The following is a 15,430-nucleotide window of genomic DNA, read 5'->3' as shown; positions in this document are numbered from 1 at the left end:
GTCCAGTTTTATCCAGTTTTTTGTATGTGTGGTTCAGTTTCACCAATTATACGTAAAATAAATTCACAATGCACAAATATTATCCCTTCCTCACCTTTCCTATTCCTTGGCCAATTTTGTTTTTTGACATTTTTCGTTCGATCGATCCAAGATGTATTCACTTTGGATCTATATTTCTTTTATTAAACACTCTCGGTATTATTTTTCTCCTGCTTGCACTTCCGAATTCAATACGGTTAGCGCGCGGTGCATGTGGTGACTACCCAAGCAGCAACGTGCTACATTGTCTTTGAGTTTATTCAAAAGTTATATATTCTAAGTTCTCCAAAACATTCTGAAGACCAGACCAATTGATCTACCATTTCAACAACGACTAGTGTAATGTTCATAACAAGAAATCTTACCCTGATTGGTTCATAGAGCCTGCGTGCTATGCTGGCTTTGATTTCCTATAAACATCAGATGTTCTTCTTCTTGGATTGCACTCACGATCCCAGTGGAACTTTTGCCTTCTCAACGTAGCTATTACTAGCGTCATTTTTATTAGTAGTACCTTGTTGAGATTTCTATGCCGGATATAAAGCCTTGAATGTATTCTGGAGTGGCAAGCTCTAGATTACGCGCGAACACAGTGCAAGTCGGAAGAAATTTCTTTGACGAAAAATCTCCCGGTGATAATGATAATGTGTGACGCTAACCACTCGGCCACGGGAGCACTAAATCAGATGTTATAGGTCCTCCAAATCATTCTAAAGTTCAGAAGATCATAGGGTCAATGTGCTGCATTGACTTTAATCGATATGAATATGGAACCAAAAATCTCATGTGTCACAACATGCGGCAAAGATTAAAGGACCGGCTATATATTCTACTAGCTAACCCGTCAAACTTCGTCCCGCCCATTTACTTGATTAATTCTCGAGTAATGCAGAAATTTGTGTTTTATTTGTATGGCAGCCACCCCTAAGAGAGGCGGGAGGGGTATCTAACCACCATAGAAACATTTATTGCACCCTAAAACTTTCACATGCCAACTTTGGTTTCGTTTGATTGATTAATTTCCGAGTAATGCAAAAAATGGTGTTTCATTTGTATGGCAGCCCCCTCTAAGAGAGGGGGAAGGAGTATCTTATCACCATAGAAACATTTATTGCATCCTAAAACCTCCACATGCCAAATTTGGTTTCATTTGCTTGATTAATTCTCGAGTAATGCAGAAACTTGTGTTTCATTTGTATGGCAGCCCCCCCATTGAGTGGGGGAAGGACTGTCTAACTATCATAGAAACATTTATTGCACCCTAAAACTTTCACATTCCAACTTTGGTTTCGTTTGCTTGGTTAATTTCCGAGTAATGCAGAAATTTGTGTTTCATTTGTATGGCAGCCCCCCCTTAGAGAGGGGGGAGGGGTCTCAAAATATCACGAAAACCTTCCCCGGCCCCAAAAACCCCTACATACCAATTTTCATGTTGATCGGTTCTGTAGTTTCCGAGTCTATAAGAATCAGACAGACAGACAGACATCAGTCCATTTTTATATATATAGATTATAGATTATTTATCGCATCTTTTTCAATCGAAAACCAATCGCGACGGTGGGTAGTTAACTGTGGAAAACCTGAGAAGGTATCCGAGAGAATTCCAAAATAAATCGTCCCGGCGATGTATTATGTTGTTCATAGCGTATTCACTTTATGAAACTCAATCGCGACTGCGGAGAGTAATCTTTGGAAAATCTGAGAAAATAACTGGAAGAACTCTAAAACCAATCGGACCGGGGATATATTCCGTTATTCATATATATCGAACTTCAATCTTAAAGGGGGATAGCTATCTTTTGGAAACTTGAGAAGCAGAGAGAACTCCTTTAGAAACAATCGTCCTGGAAATATGTTCCATTATGCATCACGCGTACGCTTTATAGAAATTTAGTCGCGACGGAGGAGGGTTATTTTTTTGATAACATGAGAAGGTACCGAGAGAACTCCTCTGAAACCAATATTCCCGGTGATATGTTCCCTATCAATCGCGATACTCTGTATCGAACTTCAATCGCGTCGGCGGAGAGTCATCTTTTTTTACGTAATAGCCATGAATAACAGCTATTTAAACCGTCCTCCTTGTGGGCTTTGGACCCTCTGCACTGGTTCTCAATAGTTTCAAATTCTTTTCCTGATATCCTACTATAGAGAGAGAACTACCGTCATTTACAGACCTCCTTTTTTTTTATTCCACATTCTTCGTGAGTACGAAAAAGATAGCAATGAAGATGGCCAAAAGAAACACAACAAAAATGTAAAAGTTCTAGTTAGAAGAAAAAGAGCAGAAGATTGAGGTTAGGTTCGATGTAGTGATCTAGAATCAGACACCGTGTCCACAAGCACCTCAATTAATCACATTGTCGAGCAATTTTTTTTTAAAGTTTTATCCAAATAAAACCGTATTTTCTAAAGGTTCAAGAAGAAAAGATCCTCAAATATTGTTTTACAGCATTGTTCGAGTGTTGAGGAACGTGATTCGATGATCTGTTCGAATGGTTAACAAATGGTTTATTTCGTTATATTATGAATTACCTTTAAATACTACAAGAAGCTTCGAAGTAAATTCTATTTGTCAAGCACAGGAGTAGGTAAAAAAATTATTTTAGATAAATCAAAGCCGAACTTCTTAAAATAAAACAATTTTTCAGGATCCAGTTTTCTTTCAGTTTTTTTAAGACCCATCTTCCAGTTTTTTGAAAAATATTACCACACTAAGGATCTTTGGATATGATTCAGGTCACGGTAGATATACTGAGACCCAGCCTTTAGAGACCTATGTCGTGTTTAGTCTTTGATACTTTTTGATGAGTTTTGAATTGGTGTTCACATTAAAATGACAACACAATTTTAACAGGCGTCATTTGTTTTACGCTTAGTTCATTATGGATAGAATGATGCCTGAACCACGTCTGCAAATTATACAGATTGCATACAAAAACCATAGTTCAGTTCGAGGAACTTGTTGCGCCGTTCGTCAGATTTTCCATGAAACGACTTATGTATCCGACGAAACTTTTATCTGACTCTTTCGTGTAGGTTAGCTTCATCCGCCTAGTTTCCTTGAAATGCCATAGAATTTGTTTTACTATAATTCAACGCACCTTTCTCGAATTCTGAAAAAAATCGTCAGACAAAAAACAGGAAGTTGGATATATCTGTGGTATAACCGCAAGGGTGATGTAGGACTATCGTTGATTTAGTGATCATTTGTTTTTAGTTGCATCTTAATCAATTCTGAATGAATGAATAAAGGAATATTTGGGGGATTTCGAAAACGAGAGCGTTGCGTTGAAGGCACAATTTTTAGCAAAAGAAGCAATAGCGCGAAAGTTGTATAATACATAATACATTGCTACATAATGTTTGCGTTCGCTCATCCTTTCTCACCACACCCTCATTTCTCGTTAGAGAAATTGTTGAGTAAACATCGTTTGCCAGTGCGTGAGGAGCGGGAATTCCTTCTTAAGATTCATTGCACCTCTAATAAATTGCCGAAAGACGTGGTCTTACGTTGATCGCACTTGATTGAAAAATCACAAAATCAAATGTATTTGGTCGCAGTATTATATGGATAGAAAACATAATAAACTCTTTCGCTTGAATATAATTTTCAATTCCCAGGGGTACTGGCAGATTATTTTTCAGCAACGATAACATCTTTCCGGAATCTTCTTGACGCTAGATGAATGCGTTTCAGGTCAGGTCAGGCCAGGTAATGCATCCCTCGCCGTCCAGCTCGTCCAGCTCGTTCAGCTCGTTCAGTAACGTTGTTGTCTTGTCGATGTCCTCACGAAAAATGAATGCGTTTCACCGCCAGAGTATCGCTTAAGTATGCTTTTTGTTCGTGATTGAATCGAGAGTAGGTGTGGTTTACGATGGCAATTTGGAAGGCAAACTAGAGGCGAATGAACTCTCTGAGTTTGAAACTTTCAGTGATTGAGCAATAATCGATTTTTCAATCGTTTATATGATTTTCGCGATGCGAAACATTTTCCGTTGCGCGCGCATCCAATATTGGATACGAATATATCCTACTGATGGAGAAGAATAGTCTTCAGAAGCTTTCCTGCTAATTGCACTTGGCTATAACGATAACATCTTTCCAGATTCTCCTCGATACTCGAAGCCCACCAGTGGTTAATGCTAACTCGATAACCACCTGTTAATTGCATTTGATTGAAAAATCACGGAACCAAATGTATTTGGTCGCAGTGTTTTATGGATAGAAAACATGAAAATAAACTCTTTCGCTTGAATGTTTTTTTCTCAATTCCCAGGGGAACTGGCAGATTATTTTCCAGCAACGATAACATCTTTCCAGATTCTCCTCGATATTCGGAGCCCATCAATGGTTAATACTAACTCGATAACCACCTGTTCATTGCATTTGATTGAAAAATCACCAATGTATTTGGTTGCAGTGTTATATGGATAGAATACATTAAAATATACTCTTTCGAATGTATGTATTTTTCAATTCCAAGGGGAACTGGTAGATTATTTTTTAGCAACGATGGAACCTTCTCGATGCTGGATGGCAACCAAACGAAAATAGTTCCGCGCGTGTATGTGTGTGTGTGTGGTGGCTGTTCCGATGTCTCAAGCGGAACCGTTTGTGGCATCACTATCCTCCTGATGGATTCCCTTCTGGCCTAAGGTGCACAAACAGGCTCTTGGTGACACTGTTCATCAGCACTTTCGTGATAAACGAAATTAGATTCACCACAACTGAGACAACATGCTCCAATCGCTGTTCAATTATAACTGAGTGGATTTCCGAGCGGTGCTCGCTTATATGCCGATTGGTGATTTCAATAGCCTGTTTTGAGAGCAATTTCAAGGCTATTAAAACAAGTTTTTGGACACGTGTAAACATTTTATCTTTCGACTGGAGTGTTTATCATACCATTTCGTTCGGTTGTTTAGGAGCTATTAACGCTCAAAATCTCGGTCTCCGACGTAACGCTCTCGTTTTTGAAAATTTGATTTTTCACCCCGGTATAGAAATGAAAGACGTAGTCCTACGTCAAAACACAAAGACTGCGCTAGGTACTGCAAACTTCCCATAAGCTCTAGGAATGGAACATTCCCTATTCGCTATTCGTTTCTTCGATGTTTGGACACGTCAACTTTTGGTAGGGATCGGTGGGTGTAGCGGATAAGCAATCACGTTGCAATCAGTTACATTGAAACACTACAGCAAACTATCTTCTTGGTCTATCAAGAAATGTCCTCTGGTCACCTGTATTCAACTGAACTTCGCCAACAGTTCTTTCATTAGGCTGTCCACCCATTACTGGTTGTTTGAAAATACCATTATAGTCGTGTTGTAGGCGGATCCGCGGATCACTTCAAACCGACACACTTCAGCTCGGTATTCAACTTCTGCCTTCACACCGCACTGGCTTGCTTAAGTCCATAGAGTGCATTCCTCATCTGATAAACCTTTCTAGGTGAAGCTATATTGTTATCTTCGCGTGGATCTTCCTGCAGGAACGCCATCACCACTTCCAGTTGATGAATCTAGAGCAGGGGTTCTCAAAGTGGTCGAAATCGACCCCTTGGGGTCGATATTGGTTTCCCAGGGATCGACGAAAACGACAACTGATTTTGGGGGTTGACGGGATCTAAAAATCGACCCCTATTAACACAAATTCATATTTAGAACTTTTAAGATGCTGTATAAGTTGTCTTACGTGAACTAACTTGACTGCTATTAGATAAAAAGTATTATTATTGTAGTTCGTATTAATTATTATTAATTACAAGGGGCTGTCCATATACCACGTGGATCGAAAAAGCACAATATATGTCAATTCAAAATGATAAAAGAAATTCAAGAAAATAATTAAATATTCAAAAAGCAAAAAGCAGTAGGTACTACAATTAATTTGTCCACCTTGTTGATCGTTATACACTCGACAACAAAACTAGAGGAACAGAGTAGAAAGTCAAAATTTTTAGTTGATTTTTGGAATGATGTAACTTTGTAAAAAATCATTGAATGAATATGGGATACACATATTTTTAAACTTTCAACTTTCACGTTTTGATACACTCTTCGTACACATTCTCATCTTGATGTGTGTAAGTGTGGTGGACAAAAATATTGGAAAGGAATAGAAAAATCGATTTTTTTCTATGTACCCTTAGCTTTTGTAAACAAACAGAATAATGTTCTAACCAAGTCAATAGCAAATTTAGTTAAGCTTATCAGCCCTCATTTGACTCTTAGAATGATCTAGCAAGACCTTTCACAGCAGAGAAATTTTGATGGAATAAAAAATTACCCTTTCGTCTTTGTTGATGATTTTTTTTAACAAATAATGATCGCACCGCAAAACGAAACGCGCTTCAAAAAACCGAAATTTTCTACGCCGATTTATAATTAACTAGAAACTTTGACGGATCAGCTAAGAAAATGGAAATTTTTAAAGAAATTTGGCTTAGGGGTCGATGGTATCACATCATTCTGCAAAAGGGGTCTCTTGCCTAAAATAGTTTGAGAATCCCTGATCTAGAGGTTCATAATGGCAGCTATTGACATTGTATTTTACCGAACAACAGGTGAAAAGCTTTCACTGTTCTCGACACCTTTGACCTGTAAGACGCCTTCGTTGACCAAGCGGGCTTTGTATCGCTTCACTTTTTAGACCTACTTGTAGCGTAGAGGTTTCCTTCCGTTTGGCAGCTCAACCAGATCTCACGTTTGGTTGTCCATGAGGGCGAGTTGAACCATGCGAAGAGTTCAACCTTCTGACAACCTTAACCTCGTCCGCTCGTATCAGCTCGTATCATTGGATCGTACTTCTTCGGCAAACTGCACATCTGCAGGTATTGAATCGATCTGTGCCAATTGGTTACACGTTAGCATAAATTCGGTGGCATACTCCTTACTTCCATACTTCCGGTTCCTCCTCGTTATATTCCTTCTGAGACATCAGGTCTGCTTTTTGATGAGCATCAATTTGGTAGAAAAGCGTCTTGCATCGTCTCTCGTATTAATACATTATTAATATTAATATATTAATATTAATATAATAATATTAATATATTAATATTAATATATTAATATTAATACATTAGACATCAGAATTTGATGATACATGCTAGGAAAGTTGGATGATGTGAAGCATAAGGCCGATTACACATTATCCGGTTTCCGCCGGACCGGTTTGAAACCCAAATGGCAAATTTCGACCGTACCAATCTCTTTACGGCGCCGTGATGTAGCCGTCTACTGCGACTGCAATGTCCGGTGACCGGACAAACATTATACGCGATGACAGTAGTATTGTGTCGACATCTGGTGGAGACATCAGTTTGGGAAAGCAAACCATTATCTATAACATTCTCAGACAATGAGACAGTTTTAAGTTGTTCAAACTTTGAATGAAAATTTTTACTTCGTATTATGTGATTACTCAAAACACGTAGAACTGACTCTTACTTAATTATTTTTGTATAACTTTCCTGATATTTTCACCAAAACTCATCATTATAATATGAAATCGCTATCAAACACAATTCTTGTTCAGGGTTTTTTCACTACTTGCGGAAGAACGTATTGCTCTATTACATAAAAACATATTTGTTGAAGAAAATGTTTATTTTCATTCATAATTTTTATTTTGTATACGAGTTTACTGCACCTGAAAATCCATTATCATTATCATTTCCCAAAAGCGGAGCACGAAGCTCCATACCATCAACTCGAATTGACAGTTGTTTGACATGTGTGTTAGTATGAGCGTATGAGTACAATTCAGGAAATTTATCGTCCCATGGATTAAGATGTGTGAGCTATTGACGATTGTTTGTTGTTTTTGAAATCAATTCAGAAGTCGGATGTGAAATGGATGCAGAAATTTTACTTCTTTATTTCGCTGCTGTGGAACAAATTCAGCGATGCAAGTTTCTGCTCAAAGTGAATCAATGGTCACAGGCGTACGAGGTCATCATGGAGCATATTGCCACGGACTGTGTTCAACGGTGGGTGGTGTCTTTCGACATATTGATCGAGTAATTTAATTAACATCTGTTTTTGCTTTGTTCACAGTCAACTTCCCTTATTTGGAATCGCTACTGAACGAGTTCAAATCTCCAAAAAGTTCATCAAAGGGCAGATTTTGAGCGACTATCGAGCTGAATGTGAAGGTTAGTTTTTGTTGATTTGACATACCAAAAATAGCTCTCTCTACTAATATTTTTATTCGGATCTCCACACAGTTTGGTCTGACCCGGGATGCTATCGACGACGATGTGACCGAGGCATCTCATTCGACATTCTCCGCTTAGGATTTGCATATTAACAGCTGTGCGTTCATGCGAAATGCGCTCGACAAAGCGACCTTTGCCCCGGGAGTACGTGCTCGAGAAATTGCGGCTTATGCTAAGCGCGTTTCTGGACGAGGATTTGCGGATAGTGTTTGAAGGAAAATTTAGATGTTAATTTTAGTTTAGTTTAGATTATTACTGCAATAGTGAAATAAAAATACACTCAAGAATAAATGAATGGGGCAAAAAATCTATTGTAAAAATATATGGCATCAGAGCGTTTGAAATGAATCATGATATTTGTGTATGTTTGGGAATAAAAATAATTTGGCATATGGATAAGTACAGTGCAACTGGACTGGAGTTTTTATAATACTGTTTACAACAACCAAGTTTTTCTGTTTAGCAAGTTATTTATATTTGGTTATCATTGCAAATTTACATCCCACGGAAAGATTAGATCACAAAAAAAAGATATTGTTTCGTCAACACACCCGGTATATGGCTGGATTTCTCCAAGAGTGCCACAAAATTGTTTGGCGAGAAGTCTGAGCGGAATTATTATGGTGTTAAAACGGTTTACTCCTTTCCCGTTAGCTCCGCCAGAGACCTTGTCGTGTGAGCAGTTCCCATGTACCCCTAGTACATACTCTGCGCCCATTTTGATTCCTGCGCTTCAAAATCTTATTCTTGGATAAATCTTTTTCCTAGAACGATTGTATATTCAGAACAAACAAAAATCAAAATCGAAAACAGCTTGCATGTAGCAGGAATATTTGCAGCAATGTTTACCTGTCAATTCACTGTATAAATAGATGCACCTATGTGTATGTGAGAGATGCACGTTTTTGTGTAGCGTGAGGTGTCTTTCACATTGTTATCCGGTTATCCGTCCAAACCCAGCGGCGCTTTTTGAAACCGATCCGGCGGAAACCGGATAATGTGTAATCGGCCTAAGGCTTATGATACTTCCAAAAATCAACCGGACTGTCGACTTATGAGAAGGTAATGACTTCAAATCACGACGATAAATAAAATAAGACGGTCAAAGCATGATCCCGAGAGCTGTACACCACGACGATGCTGCCGTCAATATAGATTTCACCCAGCTTCATGGGTAGTAAAATTTCCACGGTAACCGGAAGGGAAAAGGTTTCAGAAATTTTGAAGCATATGAAATTGCCGAAGGTCGCTGAGATGTATCTGGTTTGGCCGGCTATCTATACCTGTGGCTTGAAAAGCGACATATTAACTTTAATCGGGGCCGTCAATTTGGAATCCATATTTTTGAAAAATGGAAATGAATTCAATTTACATGTGTTCTGGTTTGACCAAATTTTGATCGCAACACCCTTTTTGTGCAAAAAGAGAATTGGTATCTGATAATGACCGCCGTTGAATGAATTTCTCTTATTTGAGACATCATTTTCAATCACATGTTCAGCTAACGTCCCTTTCAAACGCGTTTTCCCGAGATGCGCTTTTCCCGGGCGAAATTTTCTGCGCACACAGCATCCCTGCTGCATCTGCAGTCAGTTAGCATCTGTGCGAAACGAGAGCATCTCCTGCTCGTTTCATGCATCGCACCGTCGCCAGACAGGAGCCGCTGCAGTTTCGCCCGAAGCTCCTACTATTCTGCACTTCTTCTGTGTGCTCTTTTCTCTTCCCGTCAGTGCATTAAAAACACACAGACACGCACCTCTCTCTTTCCTAGTTCGGTTTTTATTTTGATATAATTTCCCTGCGTCAATTATTCCCTTTCTATCCACCCGTTCGACTTGTGTAATAGTAGAAAAGTAGGCTGTGATATAGAAGCAATAGACCCGGGGTGAAATGTTTTGATCGAAACCAGTGTGTACAACTCGCGGGAAGTTGATTGTGTGGACAGGGTCCTCCTCTTCGCGAGATGAGTGCAGCCTCTTAGTAAGCCAACAACAGCAAGTGCATCTGTGTATGTGTATGTGTGGACGTTGTTATTGTTGGTGGAGGCAACATCGCTTGCACAAACCATTTGTCAGTGCGTCGCGAGGAAACCAGGAACGGACGGGCCCCAAATAGGCCACCCTAATGGTGTTCGTTCAATGTGTGCTGTGATTAATGTGTCTAGACTTGGAAGTTTTTAGTTTCCGTAGAGTTTCCGTTAAGCTCCTCTATCTTAGTAGCCTTGTGTGATAAGTTTCCTTATCGGTTATTTACCCGTTAACCCCCGCTCAAATGGAGAAGTTGTAACAGAACTGAAAATTCCCGGTTCTCAAGGATTTCCCTAGTTTTTCATTGATCCTTGGTGTCAGTGTCGTCAGTGGTTGATTTATTGTGTCAAAAATCAGAGGATCGAAGCAAATCCGGCCGAATCTTTCGCGAGTACGTAAACATGGTGGAGGTGGTGAATTTCGCTCACCTTCGTTATCAACTCTTATCAAACAACGGTGCCGAGGGGCATGTAAATGCGCCTGGATAAGAAAAATTCATCACAGCAAACTGCGATTACGAAAGAGGCCCAGATTTTTCGTCTCTCTCTGTCGTTCTCTCTCCCTCCGCATGCTGTTTTCCACACGCCGCTCGTCTATGTGCAGTGTGTGCAGTAACGATGCAACCATGCGCTTTTGACAGGGCTTCGCAAAGATCCTTTTATAGACGTTAGAGTATTTCGGAGCGATTTTTCCGATTTTCCCGGAGAAAAATGCTTCAGCTTTCGTTGATGGTCTGATCAAGACAGTATCGAATCCCATGTAAACAAAGCCAAGTAATTCGTTCTCGTTCACAGCTGGCCGAGATCCCCGTTTGTGTTCAAAGATCAACATGTTGTATGAAAACATATAGAATACAAAATAAGTTTCGTGCCAAGAATTTTCTAAAGGACGCTTCTTCGAGTCGAGTGAGACAAACCAAGTAAAAAAGAATTCGCAGTAAAACTTTCGAACAATCATGGACTGCTGTGTGCTCTCCGATGACGACACACGCGGCCAGTTCGCACTTCTTCGGTCTAGTTGGCACTGGTAGAAAATGTGTTGGAGCGCACTTCCTCGCCACGGTGTCAAGCCGGGTTCGCTACCAGAGCGTCTGAAGCGGTTGGCTCGAAAATAGACACTTTCGCTCTCGCAGCGCGACTTACCTGCCCTAGAGCCAACGCCAAAAGTAGTATGGCACCAGTAGCAGTTGTAGTAGCGGAGCGTAGTACTATTTTAGAACTTTGCCAAGACTGTTATCATGAATGAATGAATCAAAAGTCGCCGGTACGGACGGTGGATGAGGGGCCTCCGCAAGGTGGTGAGGAAGATTGGGACATTGGCCAGGAAATAAGAAGGAATGTGATGAATGAAAGTGATTTGGCTCGGTTCTGAAGAAATGTTCTGGATTCTTCAGTCGCTTGCTAGACAATGATGAATGGCGCTGTATGCAAATTATCTCCTCTCGCCTTTTATCGCACATTTGGTTTGCTGATATCTCTATCAGAATGAAAATCACATACAGTTCTCTTTGTTTCAATATGCAATGTTGAAAGAGAGTTGGCAAAATCACCACTGTTATGCAAACATGTCGAAGATCAATCGCAACACAAACAAAAAAACTCAGAGACTTCACGCCGCTTAGCGATGAATAAATAAAGAAACCGAAGATGCAAACAACTCGCACATATTAGCTGACAAACTCACTTACCGGTGTTTGTTTTTCTCTCACCCTCTCGATAACCGCAAACCGTTTGCTACATCCGTACACATCCAGGAAATTTATCATGGATTCCAAATCTTCAATCAAAGGCCCCTTCCTGTCACAGGTAAGCCGAGTGAATCACGCCCTATTCGAAACGAATACTAAACCCATCCCTTGTGTGCATTCCATCGAAAGAACGGGAGGAGAAGTAGGCACTGATTACTTACCCTTCTTCCAGGAAAAATTCGGTTCAAAATTTACACGTTTTGCAAGGCATCCTTCGAGAATTGGCACCAAAGCATCAAAATTTCTCACCGGTAATTGGACACCTCCGATCGAAAATATTAAATAAAATAATTTCTGATTGCATGCGTTTGTCGTGTCACAGTACACAGTTTATGTGTGATGGAATGCAAATTCAATGGAAACGCTGTAATAACTGCAGATGCACTCTTTTCTTCCGCTTCCATAATCTAATTATCGATTTGCGTCTCGTTCTCGCAACGCGCTGTGTGCGCGTGGAACAGCAACAAGAGGACTTCCACCCGTTTATCGAAGCTCTGCTGCCTTACGTTAAGTCGTTCAGCTACACTTGGTTCAACCTTCAGGCGGCGAAACGGCGCTACCTCAAAAAGCACGAGAAGAAGATGACCCACAACGAGGAGAACAAGTGCAAGCGGGACTTTCAGGTGAGCAAATGGTTTGGCACTCAACGGAATAACGTAGATGCGTTGCACATTCTGTCAAATATATATCGGGAATTGATTATTTTAAATCTTAATGCTGAACATTTAGTCATTTATTTTGTTTAAAGCGTCATTAGGAACAGGATACCTTTTTTTAATTCTATTGTTCAAATTGTTCAATTATATTGCTCAATATTGTGTGAAATTTTGTGTTGCAAACACAGTTTCTCAAACTATTTTGGACAAGAGATCCCTTTTCCAGAATGAAGTGATACCATCGACCTTTATAGCCAAAGGGGCTGGCCGGGTAAGGGAGTGCTCCAAACCAAATCACCAGCTGTATGGCAAATATTTTTTTTTCCCAAAATATATATTTTATTAAGGCACATGTGGCGTTAGCCTGACGGGGCCGGGAGTCCAATATTTTGAAAATTTTTGTCTTACAACTATGTTAGTAATCGAGGTTAGTATTACAAGTGTTCTCATAATTGGTATGTTGCAGTCTTCGATGCTCTGTACGTGTGCCCGACACGGGATACTTTCTATTGGGATGCAGCTGACCATTAATCAGCAACGCGCCCCTAGTCTGTACCCCATATCTAGCGTAGTGCGTCTTTCTCGACTCGAGGAATCCAGGATAGAATGGTCACTAGCCGGCGCAATCATCAGCTCGTGTAGAGTTGTCATGAGCGGTACAACCTTTGGCTCTTGTTGAATGATCAGTGGACTGCACAACCTTCGGCCCGTGCATCTGTAAAGAGTGTGTGTATGTATTGCCGCGACTAAGTAAAAGTTTATCGATCGGATAGGAGGGATATGAAACGGGGACACAACGAAGGAAACATCATTAAACGTTGACATCGGCGTTTCTGAGGAACAGGTATAGATGAAGCAGAAGATCAGGATCCCGGCCACCTAAGATATCCCGGACGGGGATATCCGATTGTCTGCCTTGTGCTCTCAGTGCTCTAGAGAGCTGAGAGCGAGCAGCATGGAACCGGATACACGACCAGACAACATGCTCGATGTCGTGGTAGCCATCGCCACAATCACAAAGATTGTTTGCTGCGAGCCCAATGCGATAGAGATGCGCGTTTAGGTTGTAGTGATTGGACATAAGCCGAGATATCACGCGAATGAAATCACGACCTACATTCAATCCCTTGAAGCATGATAATATTGTATAGGATATTAAATAAGATGTTAAATAAACGGTTTTTTTGAAGCCCTATGTGGTTTAACATAGGGTCTATGGTGTAAAACGCACTTTTCCGCTAATTTCACGCCATCCTCAAGAGCTTCGAGATAAAGATTTGAAAAAAAAAATACTGGATGTGCATTTTACTACGGTGTATCAAGAAAACAAAAACAAAAATCAAAAATTTAAGTATTAAAAAAATATTGAAATTTTGATTTTTTTTTTCGAGATCTAGAGATTCAGTACTACTCTATTTCATATTTAAATGTGTTCTTACGGCTTTTCTAGATATGTGTGATTTTTTCACATTTTTTCTGTTTTGCGCGGTACAAAAAAAAATGGTTTTTTTATATTTCCAAAGGGGTAAGGTAAGAGATGGGCTGGACTGGGTAAGGGAGTAAAAAGTGCCCACAAACCAAATCACCAGCTGTATGGAAAATATTGTATAGGGTGCTAAATAAAACATTTTGGCAGTAGTACCATATATTTGAGTCATTATATGGTACACCATGGGATCTATGGTGAAAAATGCCCCTTTTCATCTTTTTTCACGCCATTCTCAATAGCTTTGCGACAAAAATAAGAAAAAATACTGAAAGTACATCTTACTAAGGTGTATCGATGAATATCTTCAAACAATTTTTTCATCAAAAAATCTAATTATAAAAAAAAATAAATACGCGGTACAAAAAAATTATATATTTTCTGGCATTTGAAAATTTTGGAAAAAAAAACTAGGAAGGAAGGAAGGTATTGAATTAGAGAGACTTTAAACTCTGAGAGTTCATTCGTCTCTTAAAAAAACTAACTTTGAGATCTCTTATTATGGGTCTCTTATTTTGATTTAAATGTGTTTGTGTGTGTCTTTTTTTCTACATGTGGCATAATTTTTCCTGAATTTTGAGGAGCATTGCGAGACACAACAATAATTTTCCTCATCGTCCGCATTATTATTTTCATTTTCTTGAAATCGATTATTTTATTGTATTCGTGGTTTTCAATTGTAAGATATTGGATAATATTGGTGTTGTTATATAACCGATCCATCCCAAACCGATGTTATAGTTCTCAGATTGTCGTGAAAAGTGGTAAATTTGTATTTTAATGCAAAAAATTTTACAAGTATTTTTTTATTTTTTCATTGGGGTAACCATTTCCATTTTAGGGTGGTCCGAAAAATCAAATGTTTCCCCTTTTTTCCAAAAGTGACTTTTTTCAAAAACTTATATTTTTTGAACTGCTGGACCGATTCAGATGATCGATATATCAAAAGCCAGTTAGCTGATCTTTTTTGAAAAAGTTCTACATTTGAAAAAATAAATTTTGTTTTCGCAATTATTTTTTGTATTTGTTTTTTATAGTTTACATTTTCTTGGGACCAATTGCGCTATATTTTATATATTACTAGCTGACCCGACGAACTTCGCCCAAAATAGATTTTTTGATTTGAATACTTTCAAACATCCACGTTTTCTTACTAAGTGAACGTTAGTGAGTCCAATCACTGAATTCTTCATTGATTGATTACCCTTTGACCCTTTACAATTTCCTTTTACTATAAATTGTCTAGTACTTC

At 39.3% G+C, this 15,430-nt stretch overlaps 2 protein-coding genes across 2 annotated transcripts in view; both read left to right on the top strand.

Annotated features, from left to right (window-relative positions):
- Positions 1-7,796: 7,796 nt before the first annotated feature.
- LOC129763486 (uncharacterized) lies at positions 7,797-8,645 on the top strand. Its single transcript, XM_055762599.1, has 3 exons — positions 7,797-8,034; positions 8,102-8,199; positions 8,272-8,645. Exons 1-3 carry the CDS (start codon positions 7,898-7,900, stop codon positions 8,352-8,354), a joined length of 318 nt encoding a protein of 105 aa, XP_055618574.1. The 5' UTR covers positions 7,797-7,897; the 3' UTR covers positions 8,355-8,645.
- Positions 8,646-10,599: 1,954 nt separating this feature from the next.
- Positions 10,600-15,430, top strand: part of LOC129761384 (nuclear factor 1 C-type) — a 37,761-nt gene continuing 32,930 nt past the window's right edge. Inside the window, exons 1-4 of the mRNA XM_055759106.1 lie at positions 10,600-10,680; positions 12,043-12,094; positions 12,209-12,287; positions 12,498-12,659. Coding sequence (XP_055615081.1) covers positions 12,618-12,659 — 42 coding nt within the window. The 5' untranslated portion in view covers positions 10,600-10,680; positions 12,043-12,094; positions 12,209-12,287; positions 12,498-12,617. The remainder of the gene's footprint in view (positions 10,681-12,042; positions 12,095-12,208; positions 12,288-12,497; positions 12,660-15,430) is intronic.

The sequence above is a fragment of the Toxorhynchites rutilus genome, chromosome 1 (genome assembly GCF_029784135.1).
Source record: "Toxorhynchites rutilus septentrionalis strain SRP chromosome 1, ASM2978413v1, whole genome shotgun sequence".
In the NCBI taxonomy this organism is placed as follows: Eukaryota; Metazoa; Arthropoda; class Insecta; order Diptera; family Culicidae; genus Toxorhynchites; species Toxorhynchites rutilus.
Note: the sequence above shows the minus strand (reverse complement) of the source record. Positions and strands in the feature narration are given on the sequence as shown.